At 38.9% G+C, this 18051-nt stretch overlaps 1 protein-coding gene across 9 annotated transcripts in view; it reads left to right on the forward strand.

Annotated features, from left to right (window-relative positions):
* FAM13A (family with sequence similarity 13 member A) overlaps positions 1–18051 on the forward strand; it is a 368980-nt gene that overhangs the window by 292964 nt on the left and 57965 nt on the right. For all 9 annotated transcript variants that reach the window (XM_019464526.2, XM_053901396.1, XM_019464516.2 and 6 more), the window contains 2 exons: positions 11478–11554; positions 11945–11987. In XM_019464526.2, coding sequence (XP_019320071.2) covers positions 11478–11554; positions 11945–11987 — 120 coding nt within the window. The remainder of the gene's footprint in view (positions 1–11477; positions 11555–11944; positions 11988–18051) is intronic.

Here is an 18051-nt window from a genome sequence, read left to right on the forward strand (position 1 = left end):
CATTAACTTAATTCTTGCGTAGGGGAAAAGTAAATTTTTAAGTAAAATAAATGGTGCTAATTTCATTAGTTCTTTATCTGGCCCACAATTTGCTTATCTGCCAAAGAGATTACAATGACTAAAAGTCCAACACTTCATTGGAAAGAATATACTCTATTTCAGTCCCTTTTTACGTGAACTGAAGCCATGAATATTTCTTTTCCACAAGGAATCATGTCTTAAATTAGCATGGTGGTAATAGCTAATAAAAGTGAAAAAGTACATTTATTCCTTAGAATCTGTGTTTGATTGATATAATAACTATAGACATTCTTTGCTTAAAAACATTTGAATGGGAGAGCCCAATGCCATCTTGGTCTTTTTAGGTGAAAGGGTTTGCCCCCATGTTAGTTGCCAGTTTCCTCATTCCAGGTTGTGAATGTCATGTATTAACATAAGTGAGCCAAGTGGACCATGTCATTTTGCAGTGAATAATTGAAAACCCTGCCAACACAACTTCCACGTAGAAAGTAAAGGTGCTGTCTAAGAGCTTTTCTAACTGTCATATGCCATGAATTTTTAAATCTGATCTTCACAGGTAACCACAAAGCAAATAGCCAGGGAACATAGCAAGTCTTTAGACTCCATCCTAAAAGTTAAGTTGTGCATCTTAACTTGTCACTTACTTTTGACCTTCTAAGTTTACTTTTCCCAAATCTCCCCCAAAACCTTTTCCTGCTCCATTTCACGTGCTTTACACCCTGAGTAAACATTTATTTCTAAACTGGGTGGGAGAGGGGAGAAATGCATACATAATTATATGCCTTTATGTGCCAGGAAATATTTCAGGTCCTGGGGATACAGCAGTGAGAAAAACAGGCAAAAGTTACTGTCCTCATGGAGTTTACAATCTAGTAGGGGGAACAGACAATAATCAAGATAAGTAAGTAAAACACAAAATACGTCAGATAGTGATAACTACTAGGAAGAAACATAGAGCTGGAAATGGTGACAGGAATTGTGAGGGAGCAAGCGATGCAATTTTAAATGGAGTGATCTGAGAAGATCTCCCAAGAATTTGACATTTGAGTGTAAAGACTTAGAGAAAGTGAGGAAGCAAGCCATACTATCCTAGTAGGTGCAAAGGCCCTGAGACAATCATTTATCTGGAATGTTCAAAAAAACAAAAAAAAGGTACCGTTGTGATTGGAGGAGAGTGAGCAAAGTTAAAGAGGTAATGGGAGAAAGTGAGCAGATGAAGTAGGGCCTCATGGATCATTGTGAGAACTCTGCCTTTAATATGGATAAGATGAGAATCCATTTGAGGGTTCTAAGTAGAATAGTGATCTGACTTACTGAAATTTGAATCAACTGCTATGTTGAGAATAGTAAGCAGGCAATGGCAGAAAGAGAAACCCCAGTTAAGAGGCTATTGCAATAATCTGGAATTAAGATGATGATGGTTTGAACAAGGTGATACCAGAGTCAGCATGTATTTCCTTGCAGATTGTATGATGCACTACTCTAGAGGCACTGTTCCCATAGACTAAAATGTGAACAGTTCCTCCTAGAGTGGTGCATTGCAGTCATTGTGATGTGGTGGATGGATTCTGGGTGTATTTTGAAAGACCAAGGGAGTGAGTGTGGACAGAAAAGAAAAGTCACCTCAGGGGCTGTGAGCCATAAGACACACCAACCTTTAGAGGATGGAGAGATGAGAAGGTACCAGGAGAGGAGACTTAAGAGACTAGCAAAGTAGAAGACAGACAAGGTGAATTTGATGTCTTCGAAGCCAGGTGAACCCAGTATCTCAAAGAGGAGAGAAGGTCAGACGGTGGGTCAAGTAGAAGACTGCACGTTTGACCACTGGGGTTAGCAAGCTGGAGATCACTGAATAAGAGCGGTTTTGTTGAAGAGATAGGAGCAAAAGCCATTTTCCAGAGTAAATGAGAGGAGAGGACCTGAACACAGCGAGTGATAATTTCACACTGATCACACCAGCCCACAACACAACCAAGGAGAATATGCTGTAGACCAAAAAAAGCATCTTGCACATCTGGAACCTCTGAGGTGGGAACTGGCTGGGCACTTCGCCTTTGCCCTGTCACCTCTTGAGACAGTCATGACCAGCAGGAACCAAGAGGCTACAGAGAATTCAGAGCTTAAAAATTAGTGGTAGTATGGGGCGCCTGGGTGGCTCAGTCGGTTGAGCGCCGACTTCGGCTCAGGTCACGATCTCGCGGTCCGTGAGTTCGAGCCCCGCATCGGGCCCCTGTGCTGACAGCTCAGAGCCCGGAGCCTGTTTCAGATTCTGTGTCTCCCTCTCTCTCTGACCCTCCCCCGTTCATGCTCCGTCTCTCTCTGTCTCTCTCTGTCTCAAAAATAAATAAACGTTAAAAAAAAAAAAAAAAATTAGTGGTAGTGTGTGACATTAGAGTGTTCTGCCTTATCTCTAATTATTGCCACGGTCCCAAGCTTTTCCTCCTCCTTTAAACTCCTAGCTCATGCCTGTACCCTGCAGTCATTCTCAGAGCAAAACCTTGTCTCCTCATTTACTTGGAAGAACTAGGACACCCAGCTTGTGTTTCAGCAGCTTCCTTCCTGCTTCAAAACATCTCTAAGAACTCCACTCATTTTATTTTCTCACCTGCTCAAATGATAACATGGCTTTTCTAATTTCTGAGGTTACCCTCTAACTCAAGAACTGTCCGTGTAAATTCTGTTTTCTACCTCCATCTCCCCACCCCCATGTACATGTACAAACATACACATACACTCACTCACACGGTTTTCATGGCTTCCTGTCCACTGGCTCATTTCTGTTGGCCTAGAAAAAGCATCCACCTCTAAAAGCTTCCTCTTCTGGGTGCAATTTAACAGCTTGAATCAAAAGCCCATAACTCAGTCATGCATTTTATCCAGTAATCATACTTCTGCCACTCAGTTCTACTTAAATATGGAAAAGACCATGAGTATTAATTTGCTGACTGCAAGGCTTTCCATAATCATGGAAAATTAGAAGCAATCTAAATGCTTAAAAGTACGAGATCAGATTAGTAATGTGGATGTCAGTTCAGTAAAATTATTATTTAGAAGACCATGTAATAAAATAAAAAACATTGACAAGTTATATTTTAAGTGCTTTGTATATATTATCAATTCTAGTACTCCCAATTATCCATAAGGCAGATTTTTTATTATTATTATTATTATTATTCTCATTCTAAACATGAGGGAAATGAGGCAGAAGAGATTAAATAACATCTCCAAGGTCACACACAAGTGGTGGTGCTGAGAGTCTACTATATCCTTCAATATTAAAAGTGGGTTATGAAGTGTGCATTTATATATGTATCTATGTCTCTGTACATTTTTATATATGTATGTCTATAAACGTATGTATCGTATATGTGTACATATTTGTATGTGTGTATATTTATGTATCTCGTGTGTGTGTACAAATGTATATAAAAATGTTCATTCCCAGGAAAAAAGACTGAAAGGAAATAAGCCTAAAGTGATTGATTGTATCATGGTGGTGGTAGCAGCAGTATTAGAAGTAGCTGTCACTCAAGGGGTGCGTGGGTGGCTCAGTTAAGAGTCCAGCTCTTGATCTCAGCTCCGGTCTTGGTCTCACCGTCATGAGTTCAAGCTCCTGTTGGACCTCACACTGGGCATGAAGCCTCCTCAGGAAAAAAAAAAAAAAAAGCGGCTGTTAGTGCATGCTCTGTTTTTCAGATGTTCCCCATATGAGTATACTAATTCTATAAAATATAGAGTAAGCATCACATTTATTGTACAAAAACTGAAAACATAGTCTAGCAGCTCTCTTATTTATAAATGGTATCTGTTTAATGCCTTGTGCACCCTCTGAAATCACAGGCAGGGTTCAAGGAAAGAGCATAGCTCTTGCAGTCAGACCTCAGTTTTCAGTTTCAACTTTATCACTTAATATCTATGGTGAGTGGGCATGTTATTTAGCCTCAGTTACTTTATCTGTAAAGTGGGACTGTTAATGCCTCACTGTGGTTTTTTTGTGAGATTTAAATGCAACTAAATGTGCTAAAGAATAGAGAAAACTGAACACTGTTCACACGTAAGTTCTTTTCTGCTCCCTAGATTCTAATGACCAGTCTCTTTTCCTTCACTTGCTATCCAACATTTTGAACAGTCTGCACTTCCTTGTTCTGAATCTTGCTTCTCACACTTGCTTGTTCAATCCCAGTAACCCAGATTCTACACCCACTTCTCTGGGAAACCTGCTTTCTCCCTGTCGCTGTCTGGACATGGAATTGGAACTGCTCTTCTAAGACCCCTGTGCTCTGACATTCTCTTGGTCCTTGACTCCTCAAGCCCTTGTGGGGCTTGATACTTCTTCCCTTTTTCTCAGAACCCTCTCCCTCTCCACCTTGGTGACACTGACCTCTCCTGTGTCCTGTGATCACGATGACTTTCTTCTGTGTCATCTCTTTCACTGGCTCAGCCTCCATAAAGCATAGGTGAATGTAGATGCTCCGTTTTGTCTCATTTCTCTTTTCCATCTTTGCTTGAGAGCTTTGCCACTCACATGGTGTCAGATGTCACCTCTCTACCAATGACTGCCAAGTCAACATTTGATTGAAGCTCTCTGCAGTCCACCTTAGAAAGTGAGCATGTTAAAACCGAATTCATTGTCTTTTCCTCCTGAATCTCTTTTTCACCAGGCTACCCATCTGATTTCATCAGTCAACATCTTCTTGGTCCTTTTGTTTGCCCCCAGCCCCTCTTCCAGCTTTTCAGTTAGTTGTCAAATTTAGTGGACTCTACTTTAAAAATGGTATGAAGGACCCCCTTGTCCCTTTGTATTGCCATTACATCACTGAGGCTCTTGTTATAATTGCCCTGGAATATCAAAACAGTCACCTGACATGTCTGCATACCGCCACCCTCTCCTGTCCCCAGGCTGTCTTACCTGCCCCTGCAAAACAGTCATCTACCTAATGCAGCAATTTTCAACCCTTGTTTTCCGTGCACTAATTCCTGTCACAAACTACATGACAGTGATTCTCTGGGTAGTGTCAATGTAATGTAAAAAAGCCCCACATTGTGAACCACTGATTTAAAGTTATTCATTCCTTCAACTATACAACAACTAACTGTATGACAAGCATTCTTTGAGGAGCTAAAGACACAGAAGTTGTCAAAACAGATACACTCACAGCCATCCTGAAGTTTGCATTCTTATAGGATCAAATAAGAAACAAGAAAATATATAGTCAGATGGCAGTACATGCTGTGGGAAAAAATGCAGTGGGCAGAGACGACAGGAAGTGGTGGGGGGTGAAGGACTGATATACAGAAGATACCCTGGTCAGGCTCACTAAGAAGATTTGTGCAGGGACCTGAAAGAGGTGAGAGAGTGAGCCATCAGGTGAGGAGAGGGGAGAGGGGGCAGCAGGCTTCGCCTATTTGAGGATAAGCAAGAGGTTGCTGTGGTTGGAACAGGGTTGAGGAAGGAGCATTATAAGCAATGAGGTCAGAGATGTAGCAAGGGTACTGATCACTTAAGCCTTTATAGCTGTTTTTAGGTCTTTGGGATTTATCTGGAGTGAGATGAGGAACCACTAGAAGATTAAAAAGAAGAAAATCATTTTCTGATATACCTTTTGAAAGAATCGCTCTAGCAACTGTGTTAAGAATAGCACAGAGGTGGTAAGGGATGAACAAACACTAAAGCAAAATAATTGACGTAATCTAAGCAAGAATTGATAACAATTTAGGCCAGGATGATAGCCATTAAGTGGCAAGAAGAGGTCAGACTATGGATGTATTTTGAGGGAATAAAGAGGATTTTCTAATAGATTGGATGTGGATGTGAAGAAAGAGGTGGGTGCAGGATGACTCCAAGACCTTTAGAGTAACTGGAAAGATGGAGAATAATATTGGAGGGGCAAATTCAGAGGGAAAAACCAAAAGTTCCATTCAGATATGTTGAGCTTGAGATGCTCATTAGTAAAGAAGTCAAGTAAGCAGTTAGGTGTGTGAATCTGGAGCTCAGGGGAGAGATGAAGTTTGGAAGTCTTTGGAAGATAAGTTTGGAAATCTTTGGCACCAGTTGGCATTTAAAGCCTTGGGATGGTCTCAACTGGCACGTAGGGAACAAGCAAAAAGAAGGGCTCCAATGACTGCACTCTGGGACATACCAACATTTGTAGGCAGGTGAGAAGGTATAGGCAAAAAAGATTAGGAAGGAGCAACTAGCAATCTTCAGTACAAACATGGGGCAAGAGCCTTACTGGATTTTAGTCAGCAACAAATCAGAGGAGAGAAATTGGAATAGTGCAATACCCACATCTGCCTTTATGGTAGATTTAGGTAGGAGGAAAGAAGAAACCATCCAGTTGGTCAATTTCAAGAAAGAATCAGAGGAAATGAATTGGGTACTGCAAGCGTAGAAAGTCTTTGAACACGTGTGGCTCTCTAGGAGCGAGGAAAAATGAAGCGGCAGAATCAGAGACAATGCAAGATCAAGAGAGAGCATTTAAAAGAGTGATATCGCAGAGTATTTGTGTAAGATAAGTCAATAGAGAAGGGAATTGATGTGCAAGAGAAGGGGATCCATTGCAGAATCAGTGTTCTTGAGTAATTGATAGAGGGTGGAACCTAGTGGGTGGGTGGAGGGGTTTGATTGTAACTTACTTTGACCTAAAGACTATTTCATCAGACACTTGAATGGTTTGCCCACTACCTCCTTTACATTACGCTAAAGGTCTGCCCCTATGTCCTAGCCACAAGCTACCTTTCACCTAAGAAACATAAATACCCTTCTGACTTTTCAATCTCACCATGTTTATACACATCTAGTATTTCTTTCCTGTACATACTATTGAATAAGGAAAGAATATGCTAGCCACTTTGAATTTTGATTTGCCAATATTATCATTCAGAAAGAACCTATCTAGAAATGAAAAATATTAAGAGTGTAACAAACCACAGTTGGAGCAAGAACTTAATACAGAAGTCGTGATGGCAAGGACCAGTGTCTGTCTGGTTCCCCATTTACCATTGCACCCCAATGCCTAGCAGAGTTCAGCACTTACCAAAATCATGTGTTGAAAAAAACGAGTGCATGAATGGGTGCCATATTTTTTAGGGCAAATTGTGTCACAAAAGGCCCAAAATGCAAGGTCTTGAACACAGTAAATGTTCTTTCTCCCATAACCACCTAAAACGGGAGTTGAGAGCCAGGGAGAGAAGTGGAGGACTTGGTCCATACAGTTTTTCGAGACCCAGGCCAACTGTCTCCCTCTTCTTCAAGTAGCTTCCAGCACACTACGGTGGTTTTCATCTCCATTGCAACTCACAGAAGGACATCATGAGCATCGAGCATCATGGCATGTACCTGCCAGGGTAGTTTATCAGCCAGGCCTGGAAGCCACACACGTTGCCTCACACAGCCTAAAGGAGAGGAGTTAATCATGTGGCCATATCTCATTGCAAGAGAGGCCAGGAAATGTTACTGGGCCTGGGGCTACTTATTTCTGTGGAAGGAAAGTAGAGTGGATTTGGGTGGATAGCTAGCAACCTCTTCTATCGGCATTCTCGTACCCTACCAGTAGTTCTTTTTAAATATGGATTAAGTTATACAGTTTTCTGCAAGAAAACATAAAATGTACAAAAAGAAACTCAAATCCACATTAATCCTTCGTTAATAAGAATATGTCAAATATTCTCCTTCTCTGAGAGCTCAAGGTTAGAATAATGAACCTGTTTTGACTAGCAGTGTTCTCTGCAGCCTTCAGACTGAGCTGTTTGTATATTGAGAGAAGGCATTTTTTTTCAGTGTCTTCTATAAAGGCTTTGTCAGCATTTTACAGTTCTAGAAGACAAATTTGTCCTTGCTCCAAGTGTTTTCAAGTGCTTCAGTGGTCAAACAGGTTTTGAGTCTAGCTTTTAATGCCAAAACAGAGAGGGGGGCCAAGGGGAAGAATTGAAAATAAATTCCACAGTCTCAGGCTAATTTTTTCATGGCTTTTGCTCTTTTTAGATTTCAGGATATTTTTATAATTAAGGAAGGTGGTTCTTAAAATTCACTTCCTTCTGACACATAAAAACTGTCCAAATAAATTATATCATAGCAGATATGTGTGTTTTGAAAGTCACTGGTAAGCCTTAAATGAAGCAGAATTTTATGGATTGTAGACTAAGCTTTATCTGTTTTTTTTAATACAGTTCAAGAAGCAGTTTCATTAATTTATACTTAAAGTCATAATCTGTTCTTTGCTATTTCTTAAAATGACCTATTTAAAAGAGCCTAAGTTTAGAAGACCAATTAAAATAAAAATGAATGCAATAAAACATTTTTAAAGAGTTTTATTACTTTAACCTTTAATAAATGAAAACATTAATGAACCACTCTTTTACCACACCTAGAGAAGTGTTTGGGACATAAAACAGTTCAAAATCTTCAGAAGGCATTGAGTCAGTATTTTTTCATAAGACAAATACTATTAACAACTGCAGAACATTCGAAAGTCCAGTAGCATACTTCTCATACAATGGAAGTCTTCTAATTCACCTGTTATTTTAACCTACACATTCTGTTTCCTCTTTTCTCATCTCACTGAAGTGGAGGAATTGCTGATCTATTTCTTTATCTTTCCTTCCTAAACCTTAGGCAAAAAATGGAAGTTAGAATTTATAACATGTTTTGTGCCCATGGAAATAGGTACTTTTGTTACTGTATTCAGAGATCTTTACTACTGTTGTTTCATTCTGAAAAAAATTGAGGTAGGTTGCCAGTTGTAACACATTCTTCACATGTTCCTGTTCCCAAAAGGTATAGGGACAACCCAACTGCCTTGGCAAAGGAACACTGGGTGCTTGCTTGCTGCTTTAAGTGAAAGCAGCTCATGAATATTCAACAGTCTCAAACATGTAGACAACATGAAAGTTGGAATTGTCATAAAGTCTTAGGAATATAGAACAGTTTTGAAAGTCACCCTTTGTCTATTACATCTATAAAAACTCAAATCCTTGGGGAGTTCTCAAACATAGGGATCAAACATGTTTTAAAAGTGGAGTCGGGGAGGGAGTTGAAGTTATTGCTTACTTATTTTAACCCTGGAGAACAGCTAGACTTTCTCACATTTTACAACCGTTTTTTGCAAAGCTTTCCATTATTAACATAGCTATCTTTTTTCTATAATTCTCAAAATCTATAATCAATTATATCTTGGTTCTTTCTATTTAGAAAAAAATTCTTATAGCATCTTACTGAAGTATCTTTAAATTCATATAATATTAAAGCTTATTTTCTGTTCTCTTTCTGAATATTTCTTAGCCTTAATGTGAAGATTTTTATTTATTCAGAAATAGTCATTCGCGTATAATTAAAAAATGTATTTCATTGACACAGTTCTAAAATTATCTGAGGGTAGAAGGTTGTACTTTCCCTAGGAATTCATGTTCCATAACTTTAGGAAACCTAATACTGTTGCCCAAGATCTTACACTAAAGATTTTGATAATCTATTAAAGATTACCAATGAGAACAAACAAAGATTGTCTGTCATTGATATATCTCTTGTTTTTCAGGAAGATCACATTTGGGTAATAAGAGCAATTATGCTTTGCTTCAAGGAGATCCATTTTAGAGAGGCCTCTTCTAAATATATAATTGAATTTTGTCATAATTTTCATTTGTCAGATCGATTCTCAAATCAACTGTGTAAATTATCTAAGTGTCTAAATTGATGTTTAGTAATGGAAGACACAAACACTCCAGTTCCTGGGGACATTTCCTTAACTGGAGAAATAATAGTAAAATATTTTAGGGGAGGTGGATCTCACAGTTTCAGAAATAATAATCATGGCATCAACAACAATAGCTAATATCCTTTAAATGTACCTGGTATTATTCTAGTGCTTATACATGTGTTATCTCCTTTAATCTTCATGACCACCTATATTAAGTCTTGCGATCTCCATTTTTCAGAAGAGGAAATTGAAGGTCAGGTAGGATCATAACAGTTGGTAAATGATAGAGCTAGGATTCAAACCCAAACATTCTGACTCCAGAGTCACCATTCTAACTATTATGTTAATACTTACTGTGTCTCCCTTTGTTTCTACTGTTTGATGGAGCCCAGGGTTTTAAACTTTACGAATTCCAGGTAAGTGGGTCAAACCAAGGTAAATGGAAAATAATTCATTCATCTACTGAGCCAAAGATTAGTTTTCTACTCCAATTATGTGTTTATTTTGTAAAGATTTTTATATATGTCAATTTCATCAGATTATTGTGAACCTTAGTCAGATTTACTTTGTGAAGGGTTTTTCACGATGGAAGGCTATGAATATGTAGATGAACACATGTTGCTTCAATAATATTATTCTAATGATACACAATAGGTGGGTTGTGCTTAATGTCCTTTTAATGCAGATACAAATCTTTGAGTTCAGTGAAATTCAGGTTCAGATCTCCAAGGCAGCTATTTTTTTTTTTTTTTTTCAGTTTAGTGAATGTAAATGTGTTCTCATTTGCTTATTTGTAATCTTCCTTCATGGGGATGGCTTACTTATTATGTGCTCAGTTGCCTGGATTGTATTTAGAAAGCTTTGGCCACATTCACAGAGGCAGTCAAAAAACCTTACAGATATGCCTCCCGATAAGTATTAAAGCCCTCTTGGCCAACCTGAAATACATGCTATTCAAAGTAAATTTCCTGTTTATATTTTTCCCATCTTAGCTGATATAAAGATTAATATTAAATATCACAGAAACAAAGGTTCTTTACGCCATTTCTTTTTATGGATAGTTTACAGGTTAGCTATGTGTTTTCCCACTTTATATTTGCAGTTTATACTGAAAATATGTTAAATGAACAATGAATGTTACGTTGGTTTCTAATTAGATTCAGGGTCAGATTCCCCAGTTCTAGTTCTTTTTCTTTTTCTTTTTTTTTTCTTGTGTATTTATTTATTTTGAAAGAAAAAGCACAAGTGGGGAAGGGGCAGAGAGAGGGAGAGAAAGAGAGAGAGATTCCCAAGCAGGCTCCACACTATCAGTGCAGAGCCCAATGCAGGGCTTGAACTCACAAGCCATGTGATGATGACCTGAGCCAAAGCTGGACACTCAACTGACTGAGCCACCTAGGCGCCCCTCCTTAGTTCTAATTCAAATGCCGCCACCCTGATGTTCTGACAATCTGGGTTTTGCTGTGGTTAGCTCTAAGATATGGATGATACCTAACAAGGACATTATAGGATATAGTGATCATTTCTATGATGGTATCAGATACCTTCATTAAGGGGATGATAAAACTCAACATCCAATTTTATGCAAGTGGCATATACTAAACTGTCATAATTTTACTGGTTTTAACAAAGATAGAAATAGGACTTGAATTAGCTTATATCTGCGTATTATCTGATTTTACTATTTTAAATAAAGGAGGATCTTCTGTTGCATGTTTCTTACCATTCTTACTGGGTAACAAATAATTTGTTTTGTTACAGAATATGGAAAGCCTCAACTCCACACCATCTCATGAGAGGGCTGGACCTGATGATGTTGAACTGATGTCCGATGAAAGGTAATTTTAGCATTTTCTCCTCAAATTGCTTACAAGAGCATGAATAGCTTTTTTTTTTTCTCACTTAATGCAGTGTGCCTTATAAGAACTAAAAAGAATAGAATTAAAAGACTGTATGTTCACCAACAGTATTTTGTAGCATGGGAAATGCTTAGAATAGAAAATCTGCCATGGTGCTCCTAAAGACTACTGTATGCATTGTTGTATTTCTAGTTTTGTTTTATTTTGATTTTTTTTGTTTTATTTTGTTTTCGAATTTTATCAGAATTTAATTTAGAGCCACTCAGCTTCCTTTTAAAATGAATGAAGTCATAAATTTCAATGGATGAAAAGCATTGTTCTAAAACAGATTGACCTTTTATGATATTTTGTTGTTGCTGTTACTTGTAGCAAAGAAAATGAAAAAGACGGCAGACATACCCAGCATTTTGAGGTGAGTAGCTAAGAAAATTGTGACTGTAATGGGGCTGTTCATACATTCCTGAGAGCACATGGGAAGCATTATTAGACTGTCAGTAAGGGATAATGAGATTAAGGGACAGGACTGTGATTGGTTTTCAGAAGGCAAATACTGAGACATAAAGATTCCATGAGAAATCATAAGAACTCTTTTCTTTGCTTTTTAAATTCTTTTTTTTAATATGAAATATATTGTCAAATTGGTTTCTATAGCTTTTTAAAATCTTTTATTTTGCTTGCAGAGAGAAACTTGATTAGCATGGAGATTTCTCTTTAGATTTTCTGTAAAATAAAACAAAAAGCCAAGGCTACTGGTTTGATTTTTTTTTATGTTTTATGCATTTTTTAAGTGATTGAAATAAATAGGCAGTAAGTTTAGTGGATCTATCACAGAGATTTATCTCATTAATTTTCAAATTAAGATAAACTCAGTGTGAGTTACTAAACCCAATTTGTTTTCTGAGTTTTGTCTCATTTTAAGTAAGCCATGGAGAAAAAGTATCTAACTCTCTTATGTTGTTTATATCTTAAAGTTTTGGTGATTTCCTGTATTCCTTGTTCTCCAAGGGCATCGCCATGCTGGCCAAAATGATTTCCCTTTTCCCAACCCTGGCTTCCATTCAGTGTGCTCAACCCCATTTTTCATTCACGTATGTGTACATAATCTACTTCCAAATGCTTTCAACTCTACTTTCAATGTTTTTATCAATTTTTCTTTTTGGCCAGATTTAAAGCATTTTTCAACCTGTTCTTGAGTTCTGAATCTTGAAATACTAATTATACATAGAACTCTTCCTCTAACCCAGTGATTCCTAATCTTTATTGGACATTTTCTAATTCACTGATGGATTTCCTCAGGAGCATGCATTGAGTCCTGCTGTGGACACATACTGTGTTAGAAGCTGCGATTCAGTAACGGCTCCAGTCCCTACCCTCCATGGAGTTTTACAATCCAGGAGACTGAGAATCTAAAAGCTGTAGACTTCTTCTTAGAAAAATGCACACTTTGTGTACAATTGGCATAAAAGAGCTGGGAATTAATTGCCAACTCCCCCTGTTCCCTGCCAATGCTGTGGACTCATCATATTCCCTATGTTCAGTTCTTGTCACGTATACTTCATCGACCTAGCCAGATAATGGAAGGGGAATGCTTCCTCTTTCCGACTTCCAGCTGCTGGGCCACTTCTTTCATCTCTGATTTCCAACCCATTTCAGCTTCCTTCCTTGGGACCCAGGCAACGAGCTAACATCTTTTTCCTTGACACCAGGTACCTTTGTCAGAGCACATTTTCCCCGTGATCGCGTTGTTTCCTTTTTCTTCTTGTTTCACCCTCTCTCTGTTCTTTTCCTCTGCTCACAGCAAGCACCTAGTCATCATGCCATTGAACGTTACTTTAAAGAAAATTGCTTCGCCAGCCTCCTAGAGAGGTCTCCTCCGTTTCCTCCCTTTTCAGCCTATTATCCTCTATAAGATAAAAGGGTATAGAGCAGCCTTTGTGGATGGACTTCGTAACATTAACTCGTAAATTCCAGGTGGCACCGAAACTCAACCCATGCTAAACTCAGTTTGCCTTGGTATTTTGTGGGCAGCTCCTATGGCACTGGATGAATCATGGGGAAAAAATCTCAAGTCCTTCTTCCATGTGCCAGGTCCTATTCTTACATGGGTCCGCCATGTGCAGTTACCAGTCAGCACCCGGCCCCCGGTTGGCTGTCCTGAAGCACTCACTATTAATAATCATTGCCACCATAATAAGTTCAGCTAGGAGATAAAATTAGGCAGTGAGTTAAAATCTAGCCTCGGCAATCCATGTCACCTTTCTTTCACAACTGCCCCACAGGAGAAAAACAAGCCATCACTCCATAAGATTCGGATGATGTTTCTCCTCATGAAGGCATGGATTTCTTTCAGTGAAGGAAATGTATATTTAATTGTTAGTGATGGACTGTGAAAAAGATCCATTTTCCATTTTTAAAGCTCTTTCCCTTGTTTGCCGTGTATTGTGATTGTTTACCATTCAACATGTGCAGCACTTTCTAGAACTTATTTTACAACCTAAATAGTTAATCTGGTCTTCTGGTAATACCACAATAATTCCTAAATTGCAGAGATGAAAAATAAGTCTAGACTTTGGTTACCCCTCCTAGAATTCTGTGTAATCAGTATTCTATTTCACACCTCCTACAGCATCAGATTGAGAGGCCAACACTTACATGCCCACCATGGATGGATGTGATGTTGTTTCCAGCTACATTTTTCATGAAGACAATTTGTCTTCCTTAATACCGTCCTTTAAATTTTTCCTTACATATTCTTGAGATCCATGTGAGATTAAGACAACAAATGAGAGCTGTTGGGAAAGGTGGTCTTTCCTTCTTGTTTTGAGTCACATTTCCATGAGAATGAGGAACACTGGTGATGCTCCTTACAGGGACAGATAGGCAGAGAGAAGCTGGTTTTAGAATCTGCTGCTCAGACACAAATGCAGGCGCAACTGTGACTTTATTTTTGAAGTAATCATTTTGCAGCCCTTAAATGTGTTTTTGTTTGGATGCATGTGTTGACAACTGAACATCGGTTTATCCCTTTGTGGCACATCTTTTTAATTTTTTGAATCAACTCATCTTATCCAAAAAGAGAATCTGCTTGAGATCTCCGATGGTCAATGAAAAAAAATTTAGAGTCCCTTCAAAATGCCAAAAATTAAAGTATGATTTCTTTGGGTAGGTTTTCAAAAGGCTGGCATTTTAATAAAATATCCGGGGGGCCCCTGGGTAGCTCAGTCTGTTAAACATCTGACTTCGGCTCAGGTCATGATCTCACGGTTCATGAGTTCGGGCCCCACTTGGGGCTCTGTGCTGACAGCTCAGAGCCTGGAGCCTGCTTCTGATTCTGTGTCTCCCTCTCTCTCTCTGCCTCTCCCCCACTCATGCTTTCTCTCTAAAAAATAAATAAACATTTAAAAAATTTAAAAAATAAATAAAATAAAATATCCCGTTTGGGCTTTTTGAAATGAGGTGATGTAAGGAAGAGCCTAGCACACTGTTCCCTATACAGATGGAATCCAGAGTCTTTGTTCTTTTGTTTCTTTTTAAATTCAGTGAACAACTGGAAGCATCCAGAAGAAAGGTCGTCCTTAAAACCAGCAATTTCTAGATTCTAAAAGGTATCACTGAAAATACATATTTTCGAAGTTCTTACAATGGAGTTTCAACCTTATGCTTCAGTGATTCCTTCTGATAAGTTCTTTCCTTTTGGGGAGATATTTCATGCCTCTGTATAAAATCCAGAACATGAAACCTATAACTTTATACTTAATACTTTATCAAGAAAGCAATGCCTGTAAGAATTATTGAGTGCGTGGGGCGCCTGGGTGACTCAGTCGGTTAAGTGTCGGACTTCAGCTCAGGTCATGATCTCGCAGTTTGTGAGTTCGAGCCCCGCATCAGCCTCTGTGCTGACAGCTCAGAGCCTGGAGCCTGCTTCGGATTCTGTGTCTCCCTCTCTCTCTGTCCCTCCCCCACTCGTGCTCTGTCTCCCTCTCTCTCTCAAAAATAAACATTAAAAAAAAATTGGGGGGTGCCTGGGCGGCTCACTCAGTTGAGCGACCGACTTCAGCTCAGGTCATGATCTCACAGTTTGTGAGTTCGAGCCCCGCATCAGCCTCTGTGCTGACAGCTCAGAGCCTGGAGCCTGCTTCGGATTCTGTATCTCCATCTCTCTCTGCCCCTCCCCGACTGGTGCTCTGTCTCTGTCTCTCAAAAATGAATAAATGTAAAAAAAAAAAAAAAAAAAACTTTAAGAATTATTGAGTGCATGGAAGGGTATTACCTTATCTGGGAGAGGTCATTTTATGTCAGAAGTATAAGGTTAATGAAGTGTTAAATTCTTTCAAGATATTTTTACATTCTTTATGCTTTCTAAGCCTACTGCTTAGAAGAGCTTAGAAGCATACCTTTGATAACAAATAAGACATTCATAGTAAACAGAAGTCCATTTCCCTTTTTTATCCTGCTTGAAAAAAGAAAGAGAGGAGTAAGAGAGAAGACAAGGCTTTCCAATCAAGACTGAAAATTAATATTAATTATCAAACATCTTAAGTCTAGTCTTTTATTTGCCCTGAGCAGGATTGAGATAAATTCTGAAATATCCCTGTCAACAAGGATTTATGAAATGAATCACCGTGTTATTTCAACTTCGGTGTATTGTACGGAAGCCTTAGGATTTTGTTATTATTGGTTTTAATGTGAGAGCAAGAATAATTTAAAGGCTCTATTTATTTAGATTCACTTCCCATTTCACCCAGTCCCTAACGGCTACCGAAACTTTGGGATTCCCATGAACTTTGGAAATTTGTTATGTCCACTTTCTTTTATTGTCAGGCCAAACAGTAAATGTTTATGGTTCCATGTGGTTCTTCTGTTAACACTGTGTGGTTCCTTCCTGTGCAAACTGCATTACACAGTACACTCTCTGATATCATCGCTCCTGGCTCTGGTAAGCCATTAGGCTACTTATTTATATCCTGTGCAGGGAGGGAGAAGGGATGGAACAAAAATTCAACTATTTGAAGTCAGGGAAGGAGCAAGATTAGTGAAGTCTGAGAACTGAAAAAGCCAGGCCCAGTTTGATAGGGCAAGTCTTGACAAAGATCAGGTGAATAGTAGTTAATGGTTCCTTGACCTGAACATGGAATGTCACCTGAGGTCCCAGGCAAGGTGAGCTCTCTTGAGTATGTGCTCCCTGGCATCCTGTTTTTTTTCTTTTATAACATATGTGACACTGGTATTTACATGTTCAGTGTCTTTGTTCCACACTAAGTTCCATATCTTGTTAATTCCTGTAATCCTAGTGCCTAGGACATAGTATGTGTTCAATAAACACTTGCCAGATGAATGAATGTGAAAGGGAAGTAATGAATAATTGGAAATAGTATTTTTTTACAGTAACTATGGGCCAGCCATTTTTGTATATGTTTTTCACTTAATCTTCATGCCAACTTTATGAAGTCTTGCATTTGCATTATAGAAAAAAAGCTTTAAAAAAAAAAGAAGAAGCTAAAGCACAAAGAGGTTTTCATTGAAGGTCTTGCTGCTAGTTGGCCAGTATTGAAACTCAGGTCTCCAACTCTTCAACCCATCCCCTGTCTGCCACACCACACTGTTGTTTAGTGGGTTTCTGTAAGGCACAAAAATTTTTTTTTAATATATGAAATTTATTGTCAAATTGGTTTCCATACAACACCCAGTGCTCATCCCAAAAGGTGCCCTCCTCAATACCCATCACCCACCCTCCCCTCCCTCCCACCCCCCCATCAAACCTCAGTTTGTTCTCAGTTTTTAAGAGTCTCTTATGCTTTGGCTGTCTCCCACTCTAACCTCTTTTTTTTTTTTTCCTTCCCCTCTCCCATGGGTTTCTGTTAAGTTTCTCAGGATCCACATAAGAGTGAAACCATATGGTATCTGTCTTTCTCTGTACGGCTTACTTCACTTAGCATCACACTCTCCAGTTCCATCCACATTGCCACAAAAGGCCATATTTCATTCTTGCTCATTGCCACGTAGTACTCCATTGTGTATATAAACCACAATTTCTTTATCCATTCATCAGTTGATGGACATTTAGGCTCTTTCCATAATTTGGCTATTGTTGAGAGTGCTGCTATAAACATTGGGGTACAAGTGCCCCTTTGAAACAGCACACCTGTATCCCTTGGATAAATACCTAGCAGTGCTATTGCTGGGTCATAGGGTAGGTCTATTTTTAATTTTTTGAGGAACCTCCACACTGTTTTCCAGAGTGGCTGCACCAGTTTGCATTCCCACCAACAGAAGGCACAACATTTTTGACAAGGGTTTGGTGTGTGACCCCACGGCATAAGGATCTCTGAGTTGAAAATTGTGAAAAAGCAGTAGTCCCCCTTATCTGCGGTTTCACTTCCCGTGATTTCAGTTACCCACAGTCAACCCTGGTCCAGAAGCAGATGATTGTCTTTCTGACATGTCACCTGAAGGTCAATAGTAGCCCAACACTGTGT

This window comes from Panthera pardus, unplaced genomic scaffold (genome assembly GCF_024362965.1).
Source record: "Panthera pardus isolate Hobbes unplaced genomic scaffold, ASM2436296v1 HiC_scaffold_13, whole genome shotgun sequence".
Lineage (NCBI taxonomy): Eukaryota > Metazoa > Chordata > Mammalia > Carnivora > Felidae > Panthera > Panthera pardus.